Source organism: Eupeodes corollae, chromosome 2 (assembly GCF_945859685.1).
Source record: "Eupeodes corollae chromosome 2, idEupCoro1.1, whole genome shotgun sequence".
NCBI classification, from domain to species: domain Eukaryota; kingdom Metazoa; phylum Arthropoda; class Insecta; order Diptera; family Syrphidae; genus Eupeodes; species Eupeodes corollae.
Genome location: NC_079148.1, coordinates 101,908,778 through 101,932,560, shown reverse-complemented (window position 1 = coordinate 101,932,560; position 23,783 = coordinate 101,908,778). Strand labels below are relative to the sequence as shown.

The window sequence follows — 23,783 nt, the reverse complement described above, 5'->3', positions numbered from 1 at the left end:
AAGGTATCTGTCTTCTTATGCTAGTTTCACTATAGCTAAAATTTAGACGATTCAGAGCTGTTGCGGATAAAATAGAACCATTAATTAAATTTAAAATGAAACAAAATGGGAGATATTGTCTATGTTGTGAAACTGTAGGAAGGTTTATTAGCAAAAGTCTCTGAGAATAAGGAGGTGGTGTGAATATTTGGGATAACGGAAGAAAACGAAGACAAAAACGCAGAGATCTTTTTTGGATACTTTCAAGTCTGTCAATATGGACTGAATAGTATGGTGCCAATATAACACAGCCGTATTCAAGTATTGGCCTGACAAATGATACATAAAGAAGTTTTAAGACGCAGGGGTCACGAAAGTCACGAGAAAAACGTTTAATAAAACCTAGAATTTTGTTAGCTTTTTAACTATAAAGTTATTATGATCACAGAACGTTAATTTACTGTCAAGAATAACAATCTAAATCAGAGAAAACGGAAAGCTTACAAAGGGAGGAAGAATCTAATAAATAGTTATAATCTATAATTGTTTTTTTTTTGCGTGTAAGACACATAGTTTTACATTTGTCAATATTCAATAAAAGTCGGTTTGTATCGCACCATTCCCTAAAACTATGAAGATCTTCTTGAAGCTGTGAGCAGTCATTAATTGAACTTATAGATTCGAAAATTTGAATGTCATCAGCTTATATTAAAACGGAGGAGTTTTTTATAACAGATGTTATGTCATTTATATATAAGATAAATAATAAAGGACCTAAATGGCTACCCTGTGGAACACCAGAGTTGACGTAAAATTGGTCGGAGAATTCATTTCTGAATATAACGCTATAACTTCTGTTTTTAAGATAAGACGAGATCCACGTCAAGAATTTGTCTTGTGACACAATTTGTCAAAGGCTTTACTGAAATCTGTGAATACGCAATCTACTTGCTTACGATCTTCGAAGGAGTCTAGGCAGAAAGAAGTGAAGTGAAGTAGGTTTGTAATTGTTGATTTATTCTGGACGAAACCATGTTGATTTTCACATACAATTGAATTACAATTAAAGGATAACATCTTACAGATAATGGACTTAATGAATAGTTTGGGAATAACGGAAAGTTTGGCAATCGGACGGTAATTCTTTATTTCATTCTTAGACCCTTTTTTATGAATCGGAGTTATAAATGCACTTCTCCATAATAGTGGGAAAATTGAACTTCTAAGAGATTCATTGAACAAAACAAAGAGAGGGTACGATAAACGAGACACATATTTTTTTTAAACACATGATGGTACTCCATCAGGGCCAGGGTGAAAACAGTCATCAAGTTCTGAGACACAACGAACAATTGAATCCTCATATAATGTCAAGTCAAGTGAGTTAAGGTGTGGATAATTTTGGGCTGGAAAGAACGAATCGGGAATTTGAAAAGAAGGAGGCACGTCGAAAGCATCTTTGAAGAAATTAGCAAACATATTTGAAATTATTTGGGAGTCATGACTTGTTGTGTTATTAAGAGAAATAGAGTTTGGGTAACCGTCAGTTTTTCTTTTACTTTTCACGAAATCCCAGAAGTTTTTTGGGGTCTGTTTCAATTCATTTTCAATTTTTATAAAATAGTCAGAGTATAGAATATTGGAGTAGTCAATGAAAATATTTTTAAGTTCGGAGTAAATCCTGAAGTCTTCTTCTGTTCTAGTTTTACTAAATTTTAGCCATGCCTTATTTCTTTCATTTTTTAAGTTTTTTAATTGAGTGTCAAACCATGGTGAAGTTTTAGATTTATAGCGAGATTTCCGTAATGGCGTAGTTTCATAAAAACAGTTAAAAATAATCCTATACAAATTTAGACACATGTCATCAATATTACGATTTAAAAGCAGTTGATTCCAGTCAACATTACACAATAAGTTAGTTAGTTCATTAAAGTTACATTTTTTAAAATTGAATTCAAGTTTTTCATTTGATGTATTAGAGTTATTGCACACATTTATATTCAGTGATATATTTAAAGCTCGATGGTGACGGTCTTCTTCTACTAGTTTAACATCGGCTGGAGATACAGCTATATCAGTATTTATCGTGTCGGAGAAAAATATTAGGTCCAAATATTTGTTGTTTTGATTGGCAACCCCATTAAATTGAACAAGTCCACAAGAAGCAAAACCATCAATAATTGTGAATTCATTGGTGCTCGTTGCACTGATAGGTGTACAATAGTTGAAATCTGATGATTTTGTCCAGTTGAGGTTCGGAAGATTGAAATCACCTACGATCAGCAGTTCATCATGATGTTCCATTTGGTCGTGGATCTTCTCAGTTAAATGTATGCAATTTTCATAGACAAAACTGCTAGATCTTGGATAAAGAGATAACCTGTTTCCAATTTGATTTAAATACATAGCATTTCGACGTCAGAAAGATCAAAAGTATCAACCAAAGTGCATATAAGGTAGTTTTTTACCGCGAATAGTATTCCACCACCAACTGTATCCGAGTCGCTCGATTGGTGCCTATCTTGTCTAAAAACTTGGTAAGTTGAGTCAAAGAGTTCGGTATCTATGAAAGAATTATTTAGCAATGTTTCTGTAAGAGTAATTATGTCATGTTGTAGATTGTTAATATTTTTATAGATCGTATTGATCTTTTTCCTTAGGCCATTGACGTTTTGATAATAAATCAAAACTTGTTGAATCTGCCTCTTAGATAATAATGCATTGTCCGGGTCTCTTGAAAAGGGTTAAAGGATGACGACTTTATATGATTATTTTGTTTATTCTCGAATTCGTGTAATATGATCTCTTTTGGCCAAAGCGATGTTGAGTTTAGAAGGTGGAAGATTGAGTCGTGAACTCTTATCTTAAAAGATGCATATTTCGAGTTGTTTCGATGAATCATTTTCTCAACTTTGAATAGCGACGCATCATTCTTGTTTGAAATAAAGTTTTTAATATCGAGGGCGTTTGTTGAAGGGTCAAGTTTAGATAAAAATAAAGATCGATGGCCTTCTACTACTTTCAATCCACATGAGATAGGTGAGTTTAGATGAGTTTTGTTTAAAAGAGATGAAAATAACAATGAGTTTGCTAACGTTGATGATGATGGGTTTGCATTTGCGAGTAATGGGCTCTATTGATGATGGTGAAGTTGCTTTTGCTTTGATTGAGACAGAAGATGTTGGTAAGGTTAGAGTTGATTGAAGATGTTTAGAAGGAAGGAAGGAAGGAGGGAGAAGCGGATCTGGCAGGCTTCTTCGTTGAGGGATTAGCTTCACTATATTCGGCGTCACTATCGTCAATTTTCCGCTTTAATGATGCTGCATCGTTTAGCGATCGGCTATGAGTCATTTCATTTTCGACACTATGAGAATCCATGTTGTGAATTGTATCAGTTTCGTCAATTGTTTGGTTTAAAGATGAGATGTCATTTAGCAATCCTCTATTATTCATTTCGACTTCGTTTCTTTCATTAACAAGATGCGTTATCATTTGTAATTTTTGTCACTATTCACTACTGTGGAATAAATAACTGCATGACACCTTTATTATTAAATGCAAGGCCTATGCCAAGTTTTGTTAGATATGCAATAAAAATAACTTCTGACTATCATCATATTAACACGTAGTATTATTGTTCGTTTTAAGCATAACAGCCCAATCATTTGTTTGAATTATGTTCGATCATGCTTGGTTATCATTATGGTTTTCTTCGAAATAAAATACCAAAGAATATACAAAAAGATAAGAGACAAAGAAGTGTAGTTATGTAAGTACTTGCAAGTTTTTATAATTTAGTCCTAACAAAATAATACAATTATATTTGAAGAGGTTTTATATGCCAACATTGTTTGAAGTCGAATTTTAGAAGATATCTCAATATCCAACTTTCTCCTAGCGATCATAGCCTATCCAACACGCTATTGCCATTATCTTTTGTTTATAAAATCAGAAGCACTTATACTTAAACGTCAAATTTGACAAATGCCTGAGTTTTATGATTCTCTGTTGCATAATTCAAACTGGAAGAATAAAAGCAAGTCCAAACTCGCTCATGAGAACAGATTTGATATTTATTTATCTTGGTCTATCAACCCTACTGATTAAAAATCAATCCCACAGAAATATATGTACATACGAAATTTTAACTAGTTAACTAGTTTTTGAGTTTAAAGTGAACAAACATTACTCATGAATTTGGCATATACAAGTTCAAATTTTAATTAATTCAGTTGGAATACTAAATCGAAATTAGTTTACAGAATTTTATGATTTATTGTTCTACATTGCTATCTTAATAGCTGACTCATTTTGACATTTCATAGTTTTATTACATTCTCACTGATTCAATAGAAAATATAACGTAAATAATAGGGCAGGTTCAGACGACATAAGGGACTTGAAAGTTAGGTAAGTTTCTATTATCTGATTGGCCAGCTGCCAAAGAATTACCTTCCAATTAAGGCAACTTTAATGGAAAGTTGACTGGAAAGTAAGTCAAGAAAGATCTCCCTAACTATTAAGTCAAGTCTAAAAATAAATAAATTGGGTGGCGCAACAGTCCGTTGTGAACCAGGGCCTAGTGACTAACAACTCTCAACCATTCCTGTATTCGAGTACTGTTGTCAGGAATGGAATGGAAGGGACAGAATTTTAGGCCGAATCCGAACGGCTAATTTGAGAAAGCATTTTTTCATGACAAGAATTACTCTTGAAGGATTTGTCAATTCCTCGCAAAAGGCAGTACCCGCGAATTTTTTTTTTTTTATTAAGGTGGCACAGGCAGGGATTGAACCCAAGATCCCTTGCGTGACAGGCCAAGTCAAGTCTACTTCTATCAAAATGGCAGTTGATCATGTTTTTTTCATTCAACTGAAAGCTGAACTTTATTCCTCTATGATTTATTTATATCTGCACGACTCCATTATATGTTTTCTGTAGATGTTTTCCATGTCAATACAAAATACAAATCGTGATAGACTTGCAGCTTACCAGAGGAGTGTTTTTTAGACAATAACCTTTTTGATAGTTTTTGTACTATGAACATAAAGTAGTTATACGCGAAGTAAAGTTCTGAATGTTGCCTTGGCCATAATTTACGTTAAAAGAATGAAGTTGACTGCAAATGAAGTCCCTTATGTTGTCTGAACGTGCCCATAGTTTTATTTAGGAACTGTCAATTTTGTTGTATTCGATTGTGTAGTGCTTCTAATCGGCTATGAATGCAGAAACAAAGGCATCAGAAGAACTGTCATTTTGATGGATTTAGATTTAAGAAGAAATTCTATACAGCAAATTTAAATGCGATATATTTAAATTTATAAATAAAAACATTAAAAATTAGGTGATAGGCGCGTAAAAAACCGGAGCCGTGTGATTTACAACTTAACAATTCCTGTGAGAGAGTAAAATCGGGTATAAAGAGGATCCATAGTTTTTATGCCGGACCGGAACTGCTAATTTGAGAAAGCACTTTTCAGGACAACTTTGCATTTAAAATTTATCATGGAGCAATTATTTTTTACCTTCACCGTAGACACAATGTGGAGTTGGAAGTTTTGTATACAAAGGTGAAGTATAAAATCTACAGTAGTTAATGTCTCCGTAGCCACTAGGTGCTACCCTCTTATAATCTCGCGATAATATTACTATAGAGTTTATAAAAAAGTTGGTTTAATTTTAACCGATGTTGTTAAATAAAACACAAATTATTTGGGGAATTATTGTCATTTCTTTTTAACTTCCCATAGGAAGTTATTGTAATGGGTCCGATTTGTCAAATTTAAAATTTTGACATTTCTCGACGTTTCAAGGTCTCTAGAGTCGAAATAAAAGATTTTTAGAAAGATGTCTGTGCGTGCATGTGTACGTACGTTTGTACGTCCGTACGTCCGTACGTCCGTATGTCCGTACGTCCGTACGTTCGCGACGTTTTTTTCGTCCTCCATAGCGTGGGTGTTTTTTTTACTATCGCAGTTTGAAAAAAAAGGTGAAAATTTTGAATTTGTAACGTGATACCAAACAGGTATATTTTTTGAAAAAAAAAATCAATATAACGGTTTTGTTTATAAATCAATAAAACTGAAAAAAAAAATTTGTCACCCCCAAAATTTTACGACTGATATGATTTCATCTTTAAAACAATTTTGTGCAACGAAGAATAATGTTTTTGACATCTGGTACAATTTTGAGAAAAATCGAATTGACAGTTTTTTATAAAAAAATAAAAATCTAAAAAAAAACATTACTCAAAGTTCGTAAAAATTGAATATCTTTTCAAAAACTTGAAATTTAGGCTTCAAGCTTATTTTATCTTATAAGAAATATTGTTTTCAACATTTTTGAAAATGTTGAGAAAAATCGAACTGACAGTTTTTTTTACAAAAAATAAAAACCATAAAAAAATGTATAAAAGTTGGTAAAAATTGATTTTCGACTCAAATATCTTTTCAAAAATTGTAGATATTGGCTTTAAACTAATTGTATCTTCTAAAAAATATTGTTTTCAACACTTGATAAAATTTTCAAAAAATTCGACTTGATAGTTTTTTTTACAAAAAATAAAACTCTAAAAAAAAACAATACTAACATTGGTAAAAATTTTCTTTCGACTCAAATAGCTTTTCAAAAATTAAAAATGTTGGCTTCAAACTTATTTTATTTCATAGAAAATATTGTTTTCAATATTCAGTAATATTTATATAAACATCCTACAGTCCGTTTTTTCATAAAAAATAAAATCTATAAAAAATAGTACGCAAATTTGGTAAAAATTGATACGAGTACATATAGACAAACTTTTAAGCAGGACAAATCTACAGACGGGATGGGAAGTTATCAGTGTGGGTCGCATCCCAGCCTCTTTTTATTATCATAATATTGGTATGTAGGTCCCCTCCATTCCTGACAACATTACTCGCACACAGGAATGGTTGAGAGTTGTAAGTCACTAGGCCTTGGTTCTCAACGGACTGTCGCGCCACCCAATTTTTTTTTTTATTGGTATGGTTCAACTATGTATGGAACAAAATATCAACCAAATAACCAAACGCGACCTTGCGACACCTCTTTCCGATGATGGCCAACATTTTCGATGACGCTGATTCATAATTAAAGTTCTATGCCGTTAATGTGCTGAATTCTCTCATCCTTAAGCTTTTGAATTGTTATTGGTATATCGACGTATACACCTTCTCAAACAAGCCATCACTCTTTGTGGGTGCATTGGTTTTTTTACAATTACTTTTAGATTACGAGTATCATTCGCCCAGATGTGTCAATTCTACTTAATGACGAATCCACTGAGGTAAAAATGTGTCTCATCACTAAAAATGATTTTCTTCGAAAATTGATCATCCACTGTTGTCATTTCTTGCCAGCATTCTGACCATTAATAAACTTGAAATTTTTAAGAGGTTTTTGTTCTTGAGCCATTTGCACTTTGTTAGCTTGTAAATGCAAGTCTTTATTTTTCGGCACGACGACGACGTGTTGAGAAGGACGTTTTATCGCATTTTTTTTATCGCTAACTGCAGCAATATTTTGTTGCATTACGAGTTGTACGAGTATGCAGTGGTGTTTTCAAATCACCTACAAAACCGGTTTGCTCAAAACTTTGCAAGATTTTTCCAATTGAGCACAGATTTCGAAGATTAAATTGACCGAAAAATCACGAAGTGCACGACGTTTTATTAATAAGCATGAATGTTTTGCTCGATTTTGTATCTTTTCTTGGTTTAAATTGCATTAGTCTGAAATCAAGAAATGTCAAATGAAATGCATATAAAAAAATTGACGTTTAGGTGTGGTTCACATTCAATATCTGAGCTATTAAAATTTAAATATCCCTTACAAAGATGACAAGAATTATTTTGTCAATTTTTGGGAAGATGCGTGCAGAAAATTTAAGAAACACAGGTGTTAAACTCAAAACTAATGACATGACAGCTTTACGCACTATACAAAACTCAAAAACAAAGAAATTCTAGCTCACGCGTTTTTTAAAAACGATCGAAAATAATTATTTATTAACTTCCCATAGGAAGTTATTGTAATTGGTCCGATTTCAAATTGACATTTCTCGACGTTTCAAGGTCCCTAGAGTCGAAATAAAAGATTTTTAGAAAGATGTCTGTGCGTGCATCCGTCCGTCCGTACGTTCGCGACGTTTTTTTCGTCGTCCATAGCTCAAGAACCAGAAGAGATATCGAATTCAAATAAATTTTGTTATACAGATAATAAGGTAGAAAGATGCAGAAAGGGCTCTCAAACAAATTGCGTGTGTGGTTTTTTTTACCATAGCAGTTTAAAAAAAAAGGTGAACATTTTGGTTAACCCTAAATATCTTACGAACCAAAAACGGTAGAGACTTGAATTAAATTTTATATAATATATTGTAACGTGATACAAATAAGTATATTTTTTGAAAAAAATCGAATTAACGGTTTTTTTTAAATCAAAAAAACTGAAAAAAAAAATTGCCACCTCGAATTGACAGTTTTCTTACAAAAAATAAAACCTTACAAAAAAACAATACAAAAACTTCGTAATAGTTTACTTTCAAAAAACTTTTCAAAAATTAAAAATATTGTTTCGATATTCAGTATTCATTTCTACAAGAAATAGTACTTAAATTTGGTAAAAATTGATGTTCGGTTCTTGAAATCTCTCAAATTAATTTCATTCATCCAATTTGTAATAATTTAAGAAATGCTTCTTAAATTGGTAAAAATTTGCTTTCGACTCAAAATCCGTTTAACAAAACTAGATTTTCAAACTAAACAATTTCTTTATATGAAAATTATTCCTGGAAATTTTGAATTTTTTAAGAATAATTCAACTGCCAATTTTTTAACAAAAAAACGAAATCCTATAAACTTTTAAGCAAGACAAATCGACAGACGGGATGGGAAGTTATCAGTGTGGGTCGTTTCCCAGCCTCTTTTTTTCTTATTAAAGTTATGTGAAACGTTATGAAGTTTTTATACAAAACAAAATGGCTGCGTTGAATCTTGTTTTGAACAGGATATCCTGTATCTGTATTTTTAGATATGTACCTTATTGTTCGATTTGGATACTTAAATTGAAATAATTGGCAAACAATAAAAATATCTTTCAGCTGTTCCTAAAAAAGAGGCAAATATTTATTATTAAAAAAATGGTTTAACTCTCCATTACCGCAGCACCAATTTCAACACTCGTTTTTTTTTATTTGATAGATATGTACAAATAAAGAATAATTACAGCAATTTTAGAACGATAAAACATTTTTTTCTTTTAAATTAAGATTCATTTTTAAAGTTCACTTTTTCATGTACAAAACACGCGAAAATGGTTGATTTTGACATTATTTCTCTGTTTATTGGTCCGTGTTGCCATACTTTTTTTTTTGTTGGGGATTTCTTTGATTCAAGTGCACAAATCCAAAAAGTACTTAGCATAGTATAGCATATACCCAAACTCGCACCCACCCCAAATCCTATAAAGCCCCTTACAAACCTAGCTGTTGGTTCGCAGTACTATCAATTGAAAAAATCTTATGTAAGGATCAAAAACCGAATACAAAAAAGTAGGGTCAAATGGGAAAAAGAAAATATTTTTTGAATGACTTTATGACTAGGTGTATCGTCGCCTTAATATTTAAAACATGTTCTATTGAGACCGCTACCTAACTGTAAAAAAATTCAGAATTCGTGCTGCTGTAATGGAAGTCGCCTCAAAAAAATCATTAGTCCAAAATTATTGTAAAATAAAATTTGTAATGTATAAATTTAATTATTCACTGAATTTTTACCAAATCACAACAAATTCAAGTAGCCACGGAATCCAGAAATTCATTGCAATGATTTTAATCCCATAATATTTAAATTTAAATCTATCCATGACAGTTTAAGTTATATAAAATGCTCATTCGACTTAAAGCTTCATTCCTTCCATGGAAGGAATACAAAAATTAAGGTGATGTGTAAACTCTAAGTTGGAACAGAAATAAACACCTAAATCTTTAAATGTGTAGACGTGACAGAGTTTTTGCTGTGATATACAATAATCAAATACACTAATGATTCGTTTTTTAGTAAAAATTATCGTCTAGCATTTTATTGTGTACGTCCTTTCCTTCAAGATGAGCGCTTTTAATAGCAACTTCTGCTTTAAGCTGCTTCCTCTACCCAGTCTACAAATTCCTTCTTTTCCCACACACCAATTCATTTTTTCCTTTTTATTTCCCACGGATAAAAACTAACAAAAAAAATTAATTACAAAATTATGGATAGACCAAATCTTTAAAATTTTAAATTTAAAATTTTTGTCCAAAAGTAAGAGAATCTTTTGTTTTTAAGCCTCATTGAAGTAGGACGGAAGTGATCGCCATTCAAATATTGTATAAGAAGTTTCCAAATTAAGAATTTTGTTTAAAGTTGTTAGATTTTTTTTAAATTTTAAATTTATTCTGTTAAGTTCAGGGCAATGTTTAGATTTAAGAATTCAAATTCATTAAGTAAAACACTTTAAATAGGAAACAATGAGTTAAAATCAAATAGGAACAGGGATGTTACATGTTCACACTTTTACTATCGAAACTAGGTCAGGTCAGGTCAGTTTAATGGCCCATTGTGATACCACATGAATCTTGAGGCTTCCTCCTAAACTCAATGGAACCAGTTTGAATCCCTTACGAAACGTGGGAGGCTGATTATGCTGATATGATTTAGATCGTTATGGAAGAATTCTTCTAGGTAATTCTTGAGTTTTAGAGCCAGAGCAGGTCACGTACAGAGAAGATGAAGAACTGTTTTCTCCTCTTCCTCGTCCATACAGCTTCCCCAAAAGTCATTTGAGAATACGCCTAGTCTCGTGGCGTGCTTTCCTATGAGACGTGTCCGGTTATGACACCTATTATCGAGCTTATATGCAATCTGCTTAGAGATAGCAAGCACCTTTAACGTTTTAAATCCAGTGTTATTTGTGACCTGACACGTGATGATGTTGTTGCACCTGGTGCCGGCCCTCCTCACGGCGGCGTCTTGTATTAGCAACAGTTTACAAGTAGCGATTGGTATGCCAGTATGTGCCAAACGTGGTAGGATGAGCTGCACTGTACCGTTCCTGGCGAGTTCATCTGCCTTACAGCAACCTGTGAATGTCTCTATGGCCCGGTACCCAGCAAAGGTGAATATTAAACTGTTGTGCCATTTCCATTAGAGATGATCGACAGTTATGGGCTTGTAGAGACAGATTCCAGGGATTTGATAACAGCCACGTTTTCTTTAAGCCATTACAATAATACTTCTTTTAACGACAAAAGTTCCGCCTGGAACACGTTACAATGATTGGGAAGGCCGAATGAGAGACTTAATTTCAGTCGTTCAGAGTACACACCTCCACCAACCCCTTCTTTTGTTTTTGACCCATCTGTGTAAAAATGGATTGACTCATCCTTCAAGAATGTCCTATCCTCCCAAAAAGATCTGGGAGGTATAGAAATCTGGAAATTTCTGTCGAATTGCAGTTGGGGGATAGTGTAGTCTGTGTGCTTTGGAATTGATTCTAAATACCTAAGTATTACAGAGTGGCCAATGTTGTTAGTCCACTGCGACGAAGCTTTGAGGCGAATAGCAGAGCTTGCAGACGGGGTCGTGCGAAGCGATCCGCTTATACACAGACTAGCTGAACGTTGGACTTTTTTTTTTAACTTATTACGGTTTATTCCTTTCTGTAAAGTACTCCACCATATTGCCCCACCGTAATTTAAAATCGGTCTGATTACCGATGTGTATAGCCAATGCGTGATTCTGGGTTGTAAGCCCCATTTATTACCGATAGTTTTTTGCAAGAAAAGAGAGCTACCGTAGCTTTTTTGACTCTTTTGTACGTTGCGTTTCCAATATAGTTTTTTGATCTGATACAAGAACCAGGTATTTAGCCTCGTCTGAGAATTTTAATTGGATTCCTTTAATATGGGGAGGGTTGACTAATGGAATTTTGTATCTCCTCGAAAATAAGACTAAATCGTTTTTTTTTGTGTGGGTTAACGCCCAGTCCACACCTATCAACCCAAAGTAGTAGTCAGTCTAAGGCATTTTGTAAGAGTTCTTTTAAGGTGTTAAGATGCTTTTCTGACACTGCTATAGCAACGTCGCCCGCATATGCTATCACTCTGAAGCCCTCCGTCTCCAGATTAGTTAGGATTTCATTCATCACTAGGTTCCAGAGAAGAGGGAATAGGACACCACCTTGCGGTGTCCCTCTACTAACGAATCGTCTGCCAGAAGAGTTGCCCAGTTTTGAGTTACTTATTCTGCTAGTCAGCATTAAGTGAACCAACTCCCGAAGCAAACTCTCTACATTTAGAGACGTTTGTGTAGATGTGCCCACGTTGTTAAAGGGACCTTCGATGTCAAGGAAAGCAACCATAGTGAACTCTTTATGATGGAGGGAATATTCGACGGTGCGTACTTAGGTGTGTAACGCTGTTTCCACTGATTAAACTTTACAGTAGGAATGTTGAGACGAAGACAGAAGTCTTGTATCAATACTTGCCCTTAAATGGATATCAATCAATCTTTCTAAGGTCTTAAGAAGGAATAATGATAGACATATAGGTCGTAGATCTTAAGGATTGACTTGCGAGCATTTACCTGCTTTAGGTATAAAAACAACTTTAACTTCATTCCAAGGGAACATGTAAGGAACAGGTAAGGACAGCTGGTAAAAATTTCCGGATTAATCTTAGTCGAAGAAGAGTTTTTTCAAAGTTTAATTTATTAACGAATACAAATTTGGAATTTTACATTAGTGCAAAACGTCGTTGTCCGATTCTTAGTTGAAAAGCTCTTTTTTCTTCTAAACCTATATTATCTAGAGTTGATAAGACCTTTTCCTTGCTCTTTATGTCTCCTATTTTTCTTAGCATCCGCGTTAAGGTCTTGACATCAGACTCCCAAGGTCTACAGACAGTTATCGAAACGAATTTCTATAGAATTTGAAATACGTCATAAGAAGTGTAACAACAATTGTCTAAAGATCAGAACATCAACGTAATACGATATTTTGACATTTTTTATCACTTATTCAGTTCAACAGTCAAAACAACATGAGTTAGACATGTTTATGAAAATCTATACATATTTTAACACATTATTTCTAATAGCGGCGGCCTTTGGTAGATTAACTATAAAAAAACAGCTGAGTCATGATAACATTTTTCCATGAAAAAAGCAAAAACATAACATCTCCGATAGAAGGTTTTATGTTTATTTCGTCACCGAATTTCTAATAAAACACAAAAATATTAATATTTTATTAATAATCTTTTCTAAGACCTTGATCGGACAAGCACCAGTTAAAATAAAAGAATTAGTCACCCACAAGCTTAGGTATGCTTCAAAGCATTTAAATTCATTAATATTGTCCGCCGTGATGTCGCATCGTCTCGGTCGTCGTCATCACTCACGCATGTGTTTTTCAAAGTTGTTGTTGTTATAAGTATGTTTCTGCCTATTTCATCAATTCAGCATAAATCTTCCAAATTCACTGGAACTAACTGATTTAACAAAAAACAACAGCCTAGCAGCAGCCAATATTGGTTGAATTGGTTGCCAGGAATTTCCGTTTTAGAGCAAAAACAAAATTTGGCTTTTGGCAATGAATATGCTGCCTATGAGCGGACAAAGCGCCCCTTGTGATCATCAGTCGGTGGCGTGTTGCTACGTGCACTTTTTAGAGCATCACCACAGTTCGTTTACCTTTTGGAAAGAGGATATTCCATCTCCGAACTCCTTGCATGATGGTATTTCTTCGGCGTTGTTAACCTTTTCTGTCTTTTTTTTTGCTTCTTCTACAAACTTCTAGTGAATACCTAACTCAGGTAGACTGACTCTCTGGCTATATGATTCGATCTAATGGAGGGTCCATTCCGAACTTCTCTTTGACAAAAAATTCAAAGAATTTAGTCTTATGAGGTGCCAGACAACTTTATTTTAACAAAGCGAATAAAAAAGGTTTGCATCTCTATAGGCTTTTGGCTTCAGAAATAAATACAAAGTAAAAAAAAAGATCAAATATAGTATCTACTTAAATACGGTTATTATTTTGCAAACACAGTTTAAGTGTGCCTTCTAGGAATCCACATTTTTATGCACATTGGATTTGAGTTTGCAAAACAACACGTTCGAATTCGATATAAACAAAATTCCGAATAGTTGTTAAATGATATCAACCCCTAGCGGCTAAAAGGCAAAAACTGCGCAACCTGTTGGGAACAAGTGGAATTATCTACGTTTCAAATAAATAGATCCAAATGGGCCATAAATCTAATTGACCGAACTTAAAAAGAAACATAAAGATCATGATGACATGATCTAGAAGTGTGCGATCACACTCTGTTAAGTTATAATGACAGGTGTCATTATACCCACGCTACATGCTTACATAGTGACGTTTCACAAAACGAACCTCTTTTTGCAGCAGACAAGAACCAGACGCATGTACACATATTATTAACATGGATGTGCGTACGTGAATTTCTGTTAAATGTCCTGATCCTCGTGGTTATCGAGATATCAGGCGATTTTTGGCACTTGATCCTTCGCGTTTTTTTTTTTGATTTTGTATTCCTGTCGTCATTCACTACCATCGTTTGATATTCCCTTTTGATTTCACTTTTATACTCGTTCAACGATACATGATTACGCCCGGCGTTTACCTTATACCACAAAGCAGGTAGCTCACGCTGCTGCTGTTGTCGCCGTCGCGTCATCGCACGAGAGTACAACAAAAACAAAAAGGTAAAATAAAATCGAAATCAGTTTTTATGAATGAACGCGAATAAAATAGTGGTGGTGTTTTGGAATTTGTTTTTGATGCCAATCCAAGTCCAACCGATCCTCTTGTGCAGTGTGCTTGTGGGGTAAATTAAGCCAGAAGCAGCACGGCTTACAACACGCCGCCGCGGCCGATATATAAGGTTGAAAGCATAGAGATTTCGATTCATTTACGATCAGTTATAATTATGAAACGGATTAGTTTTATGACGAATATAATATACTAGTAGTGTTTTCTTCAGTATAAAATTACGATAAATCATAACTTGAATATAGTAAAAGAAAATAATAATAATTTGTGTATGGACTTAAGAAATAAATTTGATTGTGAATAATATAGATAAATCAGGACAAATTAAGTGACGATTGATAGTGAATTTTACAGACAATTTAAAGTGTTGTTAGTGTAACGGAAAAAGTTCGTGTAATTTTTTTGATACAATTCTTTGGATTTAATTGAAATTCTGAAATTAATTGTATATATTTTCAACAAAATGGCATTCAAGGTGAGAATTCATACAAACAAAATGTTATTTAAAATAAATTTAAGAAAATTAACGAAAAAGGTTATTTATAAGAGAAATTGTTTTTGTTGAAATAAGTGTTCTCTTTCTTATTGTGATGTGTCAGTAATAAATACGTGATACGAATTTCTGAAGTGAGTTAGGGGTCTAATTTGACTTTCATGTTTTTAATCCACATTTAATCTGGTACTTTCTTATAACAAACTACATCAACCTGTCACTTATGTGAGAAATGATAATATTCTATAAGAACGCTTTCGATTGTGTTTGCACTCAAATGGAAAACGGATCCGGATATCGAACGTTTATTCTTTTTTATTTTAAGGAAATAAAGTAAGATTTAAGCTTAAATTTAAATTAAAATATCACTCCAAATGACAACCATTACAAGAATTTTTTTTTTCAAAACCATTTTTGGGTCACTTTCACGCGATGCCAATTTATATTTTCTCGCACAATTTTCTTGGAAGTTAAATATTCACAAAAAAATATAACCGCAAGACTGCCTGAACAAGGCCTAAGACGATTTAATTTATTTTTGATTTACTTTAATTTTTGATTTAATAAATCATCTAAACGGGATTAACTTGCTATTTATTATAGTTAAGGAAGCATTTTTATTTTGGAATCCAAAGGTTATAACTTCGTCATCCTAAAAGTTATAATATGTATTTCCTGACCGCAAAAATGGCCTGTGGCAACAGCTAAAAAAATTATGCTTTTTTTCTTGAATATTATTATCAATGATATAAAGTTTAAAATTTTTGTCTGATGTGGTTAAAAGCATCCCAACGGGGCCATGTCGAAGGTTAAATCAATAAACATAACAAATTACTGTTGCTAAACTATATTTTGTAAAAAATAAAAGAATATGCAAATAAATTAAAGCTTCGTGTTTTTTTTTATTTTTTTACAAAGTTTGATTTTATCAATTTGAACATTATGTAAACTATTAAGTTATGAAAGTTATTTCAAATGTTTCATTAATTTGTTATCTGCCTCCATTAATATAATTAAAATAAAGTATAAAATAAAAAGATGATAATACGGCATAGCACACTAATAAAAGTTGCATGCAACTTTACATGTCCTAACTACAAGCCAGTGATCATTAAGGGTGCGCTTGGTAAATTGATTTCATACAAACTACAAGAAACTTTAGATTTTCAAACAGACCTTTTGTTTATATTTTTATATATGACAAAAGTGGATGCGTAACCTTACTATCAAGAAATTCTGACGCATGCTTCAGAATTCTTCTTCCGATCGTGATGATTGCAATGAATGTTTTAGTTTTTGAGTAATTTGGCAACTTTTTGTTTGACAGTGATGAATTCATCTGTCACTTTATTAGTTTAATTGAAATCTTGCCCAAAAAGCTAGTGTTTGATAAAAATATATCAAATAAGGACTAAATTAACTAAAAAGTCGATAAATTCCTTAAACTAAATTTGAATATTTTTTCCATTTCCAGTTATAATCTGCACATACAATATTCTCGAAACTTTCGCTTGTGAAATCGACAAAGTGTATACGTATTATCCCTTCTTCTGTCCTAAAAAGAACAACAAAAAAAAACATTTCAACCAAAAGAATTAATGTTCCCTCTGATCCAATAACTTTTAACCAGTGAACTCTTTTAGACTCATTTATCAAAATTAACGTCATTCAGTGCTGAAAACAAACATGGGCCGGTTTATTTTTGCAAAGAACTCAATATTTGCGCAACATGCATACCTACACCTTTACCTACCTACTTATTCTTGAACGTCACAAAAACACTTCCTTCTTTGCATAAAAATTATACTAAAAATAAATCCAAAAACCCGTAATATGTTAATATTTTCTAAATATAAAATAACCAAAAAATCAGTTATTTCTTTTTATAAAAAAAATATTATTTTAAAGTTTATTCTTATTTTACCCCGTAGCCGTATAATGGATATTGTGCCAAAATTATTTGAATATGTCAATAAAATGTCTAAATTTAACATTTTTCTGTTTTTGCAGTTTTGTATTTTAAGAAAAACAAAACAAGTAAATATTTAAATTGTGACTGATCTCACGATATACCGCATCGTTATCGTGTAATCTCATTTTTAAGAACAGGTTCCGTTGCGTTAAGTGACATTTAATCACATAATATCGATGTCAACCACAATAATAATAATTATTATTAATATGCATTATTATAATTATTGACATACGGTTGTGTTTTGTTGTTTGCTTTCTGTTTGTGCATTTCCTTAACAAATTTCTTTATTATTTTTTGTTGTTTTTGAATTACTCAAAATATTCTTGGTTCTTTTCTCAAGTGGATCCAATTTTTATTTAGCTTTTTTTTACGTCTTTTTATTCCTCTTTGAACCAATGTTTGTCGTAGTCGTCATTCATTGTCGTAAAGTATTTTACTGTCGACCTTAACGGAGATTTCGGAGAGACCTCCGCAGACTAAACGGCATTGGTGTGTAACAAGTTCCTGTATAATAAATACAGGTATACCGTATTGTACATTATGTGCATATACGCGAACCTAATAAAACGTGATCCATCAGAGTCTGATTAAAGTGAGGGAGGAGAGTTTTGGTTTTTTGATTTAACAAAAACGGAACACAGCAGTGGTTTCCCTTCCCAGGTGTTGGCGGTGATGATGGTTATTTGATTATGAGATGGATTATAAATACAAATGATGTTCATGATGGATTCATTGAACCCAATCTGCAAAGGACTCAATGTCTGGCAGAAGCAGAAGGTCATTATCCGTTTAAAATGAGTGCAGACATAATAATAAAATGCCCTAATTCAAGAAGCTAAATAGCAGGAAGGTTATAATTTTGTGGTTGTATGAGAGCGCCACTTTTGTGAGATCTAATATTTTAAAAATAAAAATATTTTTGTGTGTCTCCTTCTCAAGCGTGTTCTTTAAGATTTTGATGTTTAAAAAACTACCGGAAATAATTTGTGTCTAAAAAGGAATCATTTTAAGGGTAGTCTTTACTCTGAGTGTCTGCGATTTTTAATTCTAAATACTGTCAATTTTATTGTTTGCTGTTGGAACATTTATTCAGAGTAGAGGAACAGTCCTACATTCTTATGAAAGCTTCTTAAGACTATTAGTAGTTGTATTTTTCATTATCATTAAATACTCGCAGTCTTCTTTTTTGTCCCCGAAATAATGTTAACACCAATAAGCTGTGAGAAAACTTGTTGTTCTCCAAAACTGCCAGAGAATCATTGCTTTATGGAAAAATATCTATGTTCATATTATATTTGAGTAAAATTCCAACAAATTAATAACATTTGAATGACAAATATCGGAAACCATTAATATTTCTTATTGATCTAGTTTAGTGTTCAATTCAATCTACCGACGCATATGCAATACAACTTGCGTGATGTGAACGTGACCTAAGCAAAAAGTTTTGTTCGATCTTTGAGTAGAGTTTCATTTCTCTACCTGTTACCCACAGGGCCACTTTAAATTGAGCAGACAAGCAACGGGTGAAACTGCAGTTGTCCCTGTCTTTTTGGCATTTCCGAGTAACTTCCTGAAGCTTTAAGTTGCATGCAACTAAGTTGCTCAGTGGCGAAAATGACACGAAGAAAAGTGAATGAAGGAAATCTCCCCTCTCACACAATTTCAACCACACTACGAATTTTTATTTTTAAATAACAAAAATGCATACAACTCCAGTACAACTGAAAATCATTGATTTTATTTTGCCCTGAGCTTATAAACAATAAAATAAAGCTTGAACTGAAACTGAATGCAAGCTTGAACAATACTTATTCGAAATAACTGATTTATGAATAATGGTCAAAAATCACGAATATTTAAAAACGTGCCCACAACCCTTTATTTTGTAAAGCATTCCTTTAATGTTATTAACAAAAAATAAGTAAAGCAGTAAAAATATACGTGCTTAGATAAGGCTTCACTTTCATTTCATTTGCAAAGAAATATTTTCCCCTGTTTAGTGTGACTCTTTGATAAATACATTCTGAACTAAGCCAAAAGAAAATTCCTAGATTAACATACAAATCTTTACACAAAACACACGAGGCAATTTGGAACAACAATTTTTTCGAAAAAAAGGCCCGTCAATGTTTTTGAATTATTGCCTCCGATTCAGACTTATTTGATAACAAATTTTAGCCATTGGGGGGTCATCACATTAATCGCCTTTAACTATACAAAACGGAAACAAACAAACTTGAAACGTGACAGCTGTTTTACTTTAACTTAATTGTAATGATAATAAAATAAACTCAGTTGGATATTAGATCTGTTTCCTTACCATGCTTTTCTGTTATTTTCTATGTATTGTTGTAATTTTTATTTACCCTTATCAAAAGGTTTTAAATTACAAAAAATACGACGTAGAAAACACCAAAAATACAATCCTCGTCGATTTTTTTTTCAGTTCAAAAATTTGTTCTTGATTTTTGTGGCTTCCAATTTTTGGAGACAACGATAATATTACATTATGATTTTCTGTGCAAATAGAAATTCTTACAATTTAAGACGAAAAGTTCTAGTTTTGGAGCGTCATATACAAAACATAACTTTTGCAGACAAAATTACCTTTAACTATACAAACCGGAAACAAATAAACTTAAAACGTGACAGCTGTTGTACTTTAACTTAATCGTAATGACAGTTATAAAATAAACTCAGTTGGGCATTAGATCTGTTTCCTTATCATGCTTTTCTGTTATTTTCTATGTATTTTTATAATATAAATTAGAAAACACCAAACACACAATCTTCGTCGATTTTTCGTCCATTCAAGAATTTGTTCGTGATGTTTTGTGGCTCCTAAATTTTGAGATAACGAAAATATGACATTTTGAATTTCTGTGCAAATAGAAGTTGTTACAATTTAAGACGAGAAGTTCTGGTTTTTGAAGGGTCATATACAAAATAAAACTTATAGAGGAAAAATTACCTCCTAAATGCCTGGGTTTACATCTAACTGAAATCGTTTCAAATTTCTTATAAGTTCCTGTGAAAAAAATATCGAACTTTATCAATAATTTGTATTTTATTCTTTTTCTTTCAGATTAATGTCCTATGTGTGGCAATAATGCTAACAATTACCTATTCTCATTTTATAAAAGAAACATCTGCCTTCTGTTCCTTGGAAAAAATGAAAACCTTTGCTGTTGAAGCATGTGAACATTTATTCGCTAATGACGAGCCCTCAACAATAAGACATAAAAGAGAATTTCATCATCATCGATCAAAATCAAATGAACTTGAATCTGGATGTAAGTTTAATATTTATAAATATAATAATACATTTTTATTTACTAATTATCACAAAATATTTAACAGAATGTGACAAAACTTACAATAGAAACAATTATAATACCTGCTCATTATCAAACATTACAATTTATCGAAAACGTTTCCATAATGTTTATTTTTTTTTCTGTCGTCTTAATTGAGGTCGATAAAATAGATTTCCTCAATTATAAAGTACTTGTACTACGTATAACATAAAATTAAAATGAGTAAACTTAAATAGTTACTATTATTACAACTTTACAATATCATGCCTGAGAATAAATGTTTACGCATAAAATAATTGATAACATAAACATTTCTCAATTTACTATTATCTCAAGGTCGTTTAAAGTTATTCACCTATGATAAGTATTCAAACATAAACAAAATAATAATAAACAATTATTTTTTATTTAAATAAATTCCAACGAATACACAAAGTTGTTGTACTTGTAATCATTAATCTGCCAAATTAAGTAGATCACATTTTTTCGTAGTAAAAACAAAACAAAAATATACATAATGTTAATAAATTTTATGTGCGTTTCCGACAATTTAAAGTTTATCGATGACAAATCGAATTTGTATGCAATGCACTTGGCTTGTGTTTAAGCCATAATTGTACGTGTTTGTGGCACGATCCGTCGTTCGTCGTCGTATCGTTTAACCATGAAATTGGTACAAAGTCAGGGCCAATGTTACAACATTTCGATGTAAGAAAAGCGGTATTTTTTCCCCTTTCAATCAATATAGAATTTTTCACAGAATTTTAGTTTAAATTCATAACTATTTGCAAAAATAAACACATCCCCTCCTCTTCTTTATAATGGCTGGCAAAAGGCATGTATTAAAATAAAATACTTTATTTGAGGCCATCGAGGCCGGTTGTTAAGTAGAACCGTCCGGTCATATTAATTATTTTTTACGTGTGAATTCCGTGCAGTTTCAATGAAAATATTGATTGGGAAGTTTGTTGATATTTATTTTTATTTTTTGTTCCGGCATGATGTCTCTCTCTCTTATTTATTTAAACAGTCACGAGTTATATAAGTTTTGAGATTTTATTTTGTATTCAACAATAACAAACAACAACAAAAAAAGGACACTTGTCTTCCAGTAATAACAAAAATACTTGAATTGAATGTGACTTGTAAATGTGACAATAACAAAAATTAAGATTAAAATATTGTTTGAATGAACAGTATTTTGTTTGAGGTCCTGACCTGGTATAAGATTTTTAAAATAATAATTAAGGTAGCTACATGGATATAACGTGAGACTTTGGAATTTAGTGCAGTGTATTTTAAATGTTTACCAAAATGATTTATATTTTTGATAATTTTTCGGGAAAGAATACTGTTGAAATAGAAATTTATCTGGCATTATAAATTATAAGAGTTTCCAATAAGAAGTTTCATTTTGAATAGCCGGCTTTTTGTACAATTGTCTCTTTTTAAGTTGTCATATTCTTATATTTATTAATTAAAAACTACACCATTACGTCAAAAGAACAATATATGTTTCAAGAACCCCTTCAAATGAGTAAAACTCACTACAAAAATTATGAATACTTACTATTTTCATATCATTGTCCAGCCATGTATGAAGGACTATTTACTTCGGCATCTCCTTCTTTTTCTAACAAATGTACATATATTGTTTTCTGAAACAAGTAAAATAATATATTTTTCAAAAACTTGAAGGTCTTCTTTATTACTAGACTCACATTTACACATAATTTTAAAAAGCTTTTATATCTGTTTACTTATCAAATTTCAAAAAAGAGATGCTACCATAATAAGTTTCTACGAGTTGAAATGACATTTGTCGCTATTTTGCAAAATTTTAAGGATCTTTCTCTAGAGCGATGCTTTTTGTATTCGTGTAAGAGCTTGTGCAACTAGAAATAAAACAACATCTCCCTGAGTGTCTTTTTTTAATGATTATATAAGAAATATGAAGGAAAATAAAATTATCAAATATTTATATAGATTCAGAAAGACATGACTCAGTTAAAAATCGAAAATAAAATGCGTATACGCCTTAGTCCCTCATATAAAAAAAAACATTTCCTCTGTGAGATGAAGATTACTCCAATTGTTAAAAAATTAATTTATTTAAGGCAGTAAATAGGCATTTTAAATATTTTATAGTAATCATTTTTTAACGAGTGAGTTAAGCCTTCCATAGTGATAGTTATATAAGATTTGTTTAGCACATTTAAAAAATGTTTCTTTTTTCTACTTTCAGTTCATCACAAGAAACATCATCACACATTTGCTGTCCGCCGAAGTTCTTATCCCCGAGGAGGTTACCTCAAAGTGGCTCAATCACATTTTGAACGTTTAAGCAAGCTAAGCATTTTTCCCATGTACAAGTCTCATGTGAATAAAAAATACCACGATGAAGATCGACATAAGCGCGATGCAAGTCCTTATGTTGGTTTGCCTTATTGCTGTTATAATAAATGCGATGAAGATTTCTTCTGCAGATAAACAAAAAAAAACAAAAAAATTAGTTTAATAAAACAAAAATAAGAAAAAGTGAAACTTACCACCTCAACAGTATTATAAAACAAATATAGGTTAAAATATTATTAGATTAATTCTTAATTAATGAATTATAAAAATAAGAAATTTTTATTTTAATATTAAGTATTTTTTGTTTGTATGTTTTGTTTCTTAGATAAATATTTCCTTGTCATCCATTTTATATTGTGATATATCAAAATATTTATATGAATTTCATTACAATCTAAGGTCCATAATTATTAGTATATCGTTATTTTAAAGTTCCATGCATTAAAAAAAAGCAATTATAGTAATTTATTATGTGCTTCATTCATTTTTAATTAATTTTGTGTCTACATTTATTTGAATAAGTATTTTTGTCAAAAACAAATTTATACATTTTGTAAAATGTTTAGAATGTAAAAAAAACTGAGACAATTTTAAAACATGTTTTATTTCTTTAACACTGAGGACTGTGATCAAAATAACTTGACGTACCTGAATTATGACTTCCCAGACATTAGCCAAGAGCTACTTAAAAGGCTCGAAAATGGGTAAGTATTCTTTTTTTTTCGACTCTTCATAGGAAGTTGTTGTAATTGGTCTCATTTTTCATATTGAAAATTTTGAAATTTCTCGACGTTTTAAGGTACTTAAA

General features: G+C 31.9%; 1 protein-coding gene across 1 annotated transcript; it reads left to right on the top strand.

Moving 5' to 3' along the window:
- The first annotated feature begins 14,840 nt into the window (after positions 1-14,840).
- LOC129946284 (uncharacterized) lies at positions 14,841-23,406 on the top strand. Its single transcript, XM_056056418.1, has 3 exons — positions 14,841-15,307; positions 20,389-20,596; positions 22,866-23,406. Exons 1-3 carry the CDS (start codon positions 15,296-15,298, stop codon positions 23,108-23,110), a joined length of 465 nt encoding a protein of 154 aa, XP_055912393.1. The 5' UTR covers positions 14,841-15,295; the 3' UTR covers positions 23,111-23,406.
- The last annotated feature ends 377 nt before the right edge of the window (positions 23,407-23,783 follow it).

What these genes read in the sequence shown, in the direction of transcription:
- LOC129946284 (XM_056056418.1), top strand. An exon ending in AAATGAACTTGAATCTGGAT is followed by an intron (nt 20,597 to 22,865) that starts GTAAGTTTAATA and finishes TTCTACTTTCAG; the next exon opens with TTCATCACAAGAAACATCAT.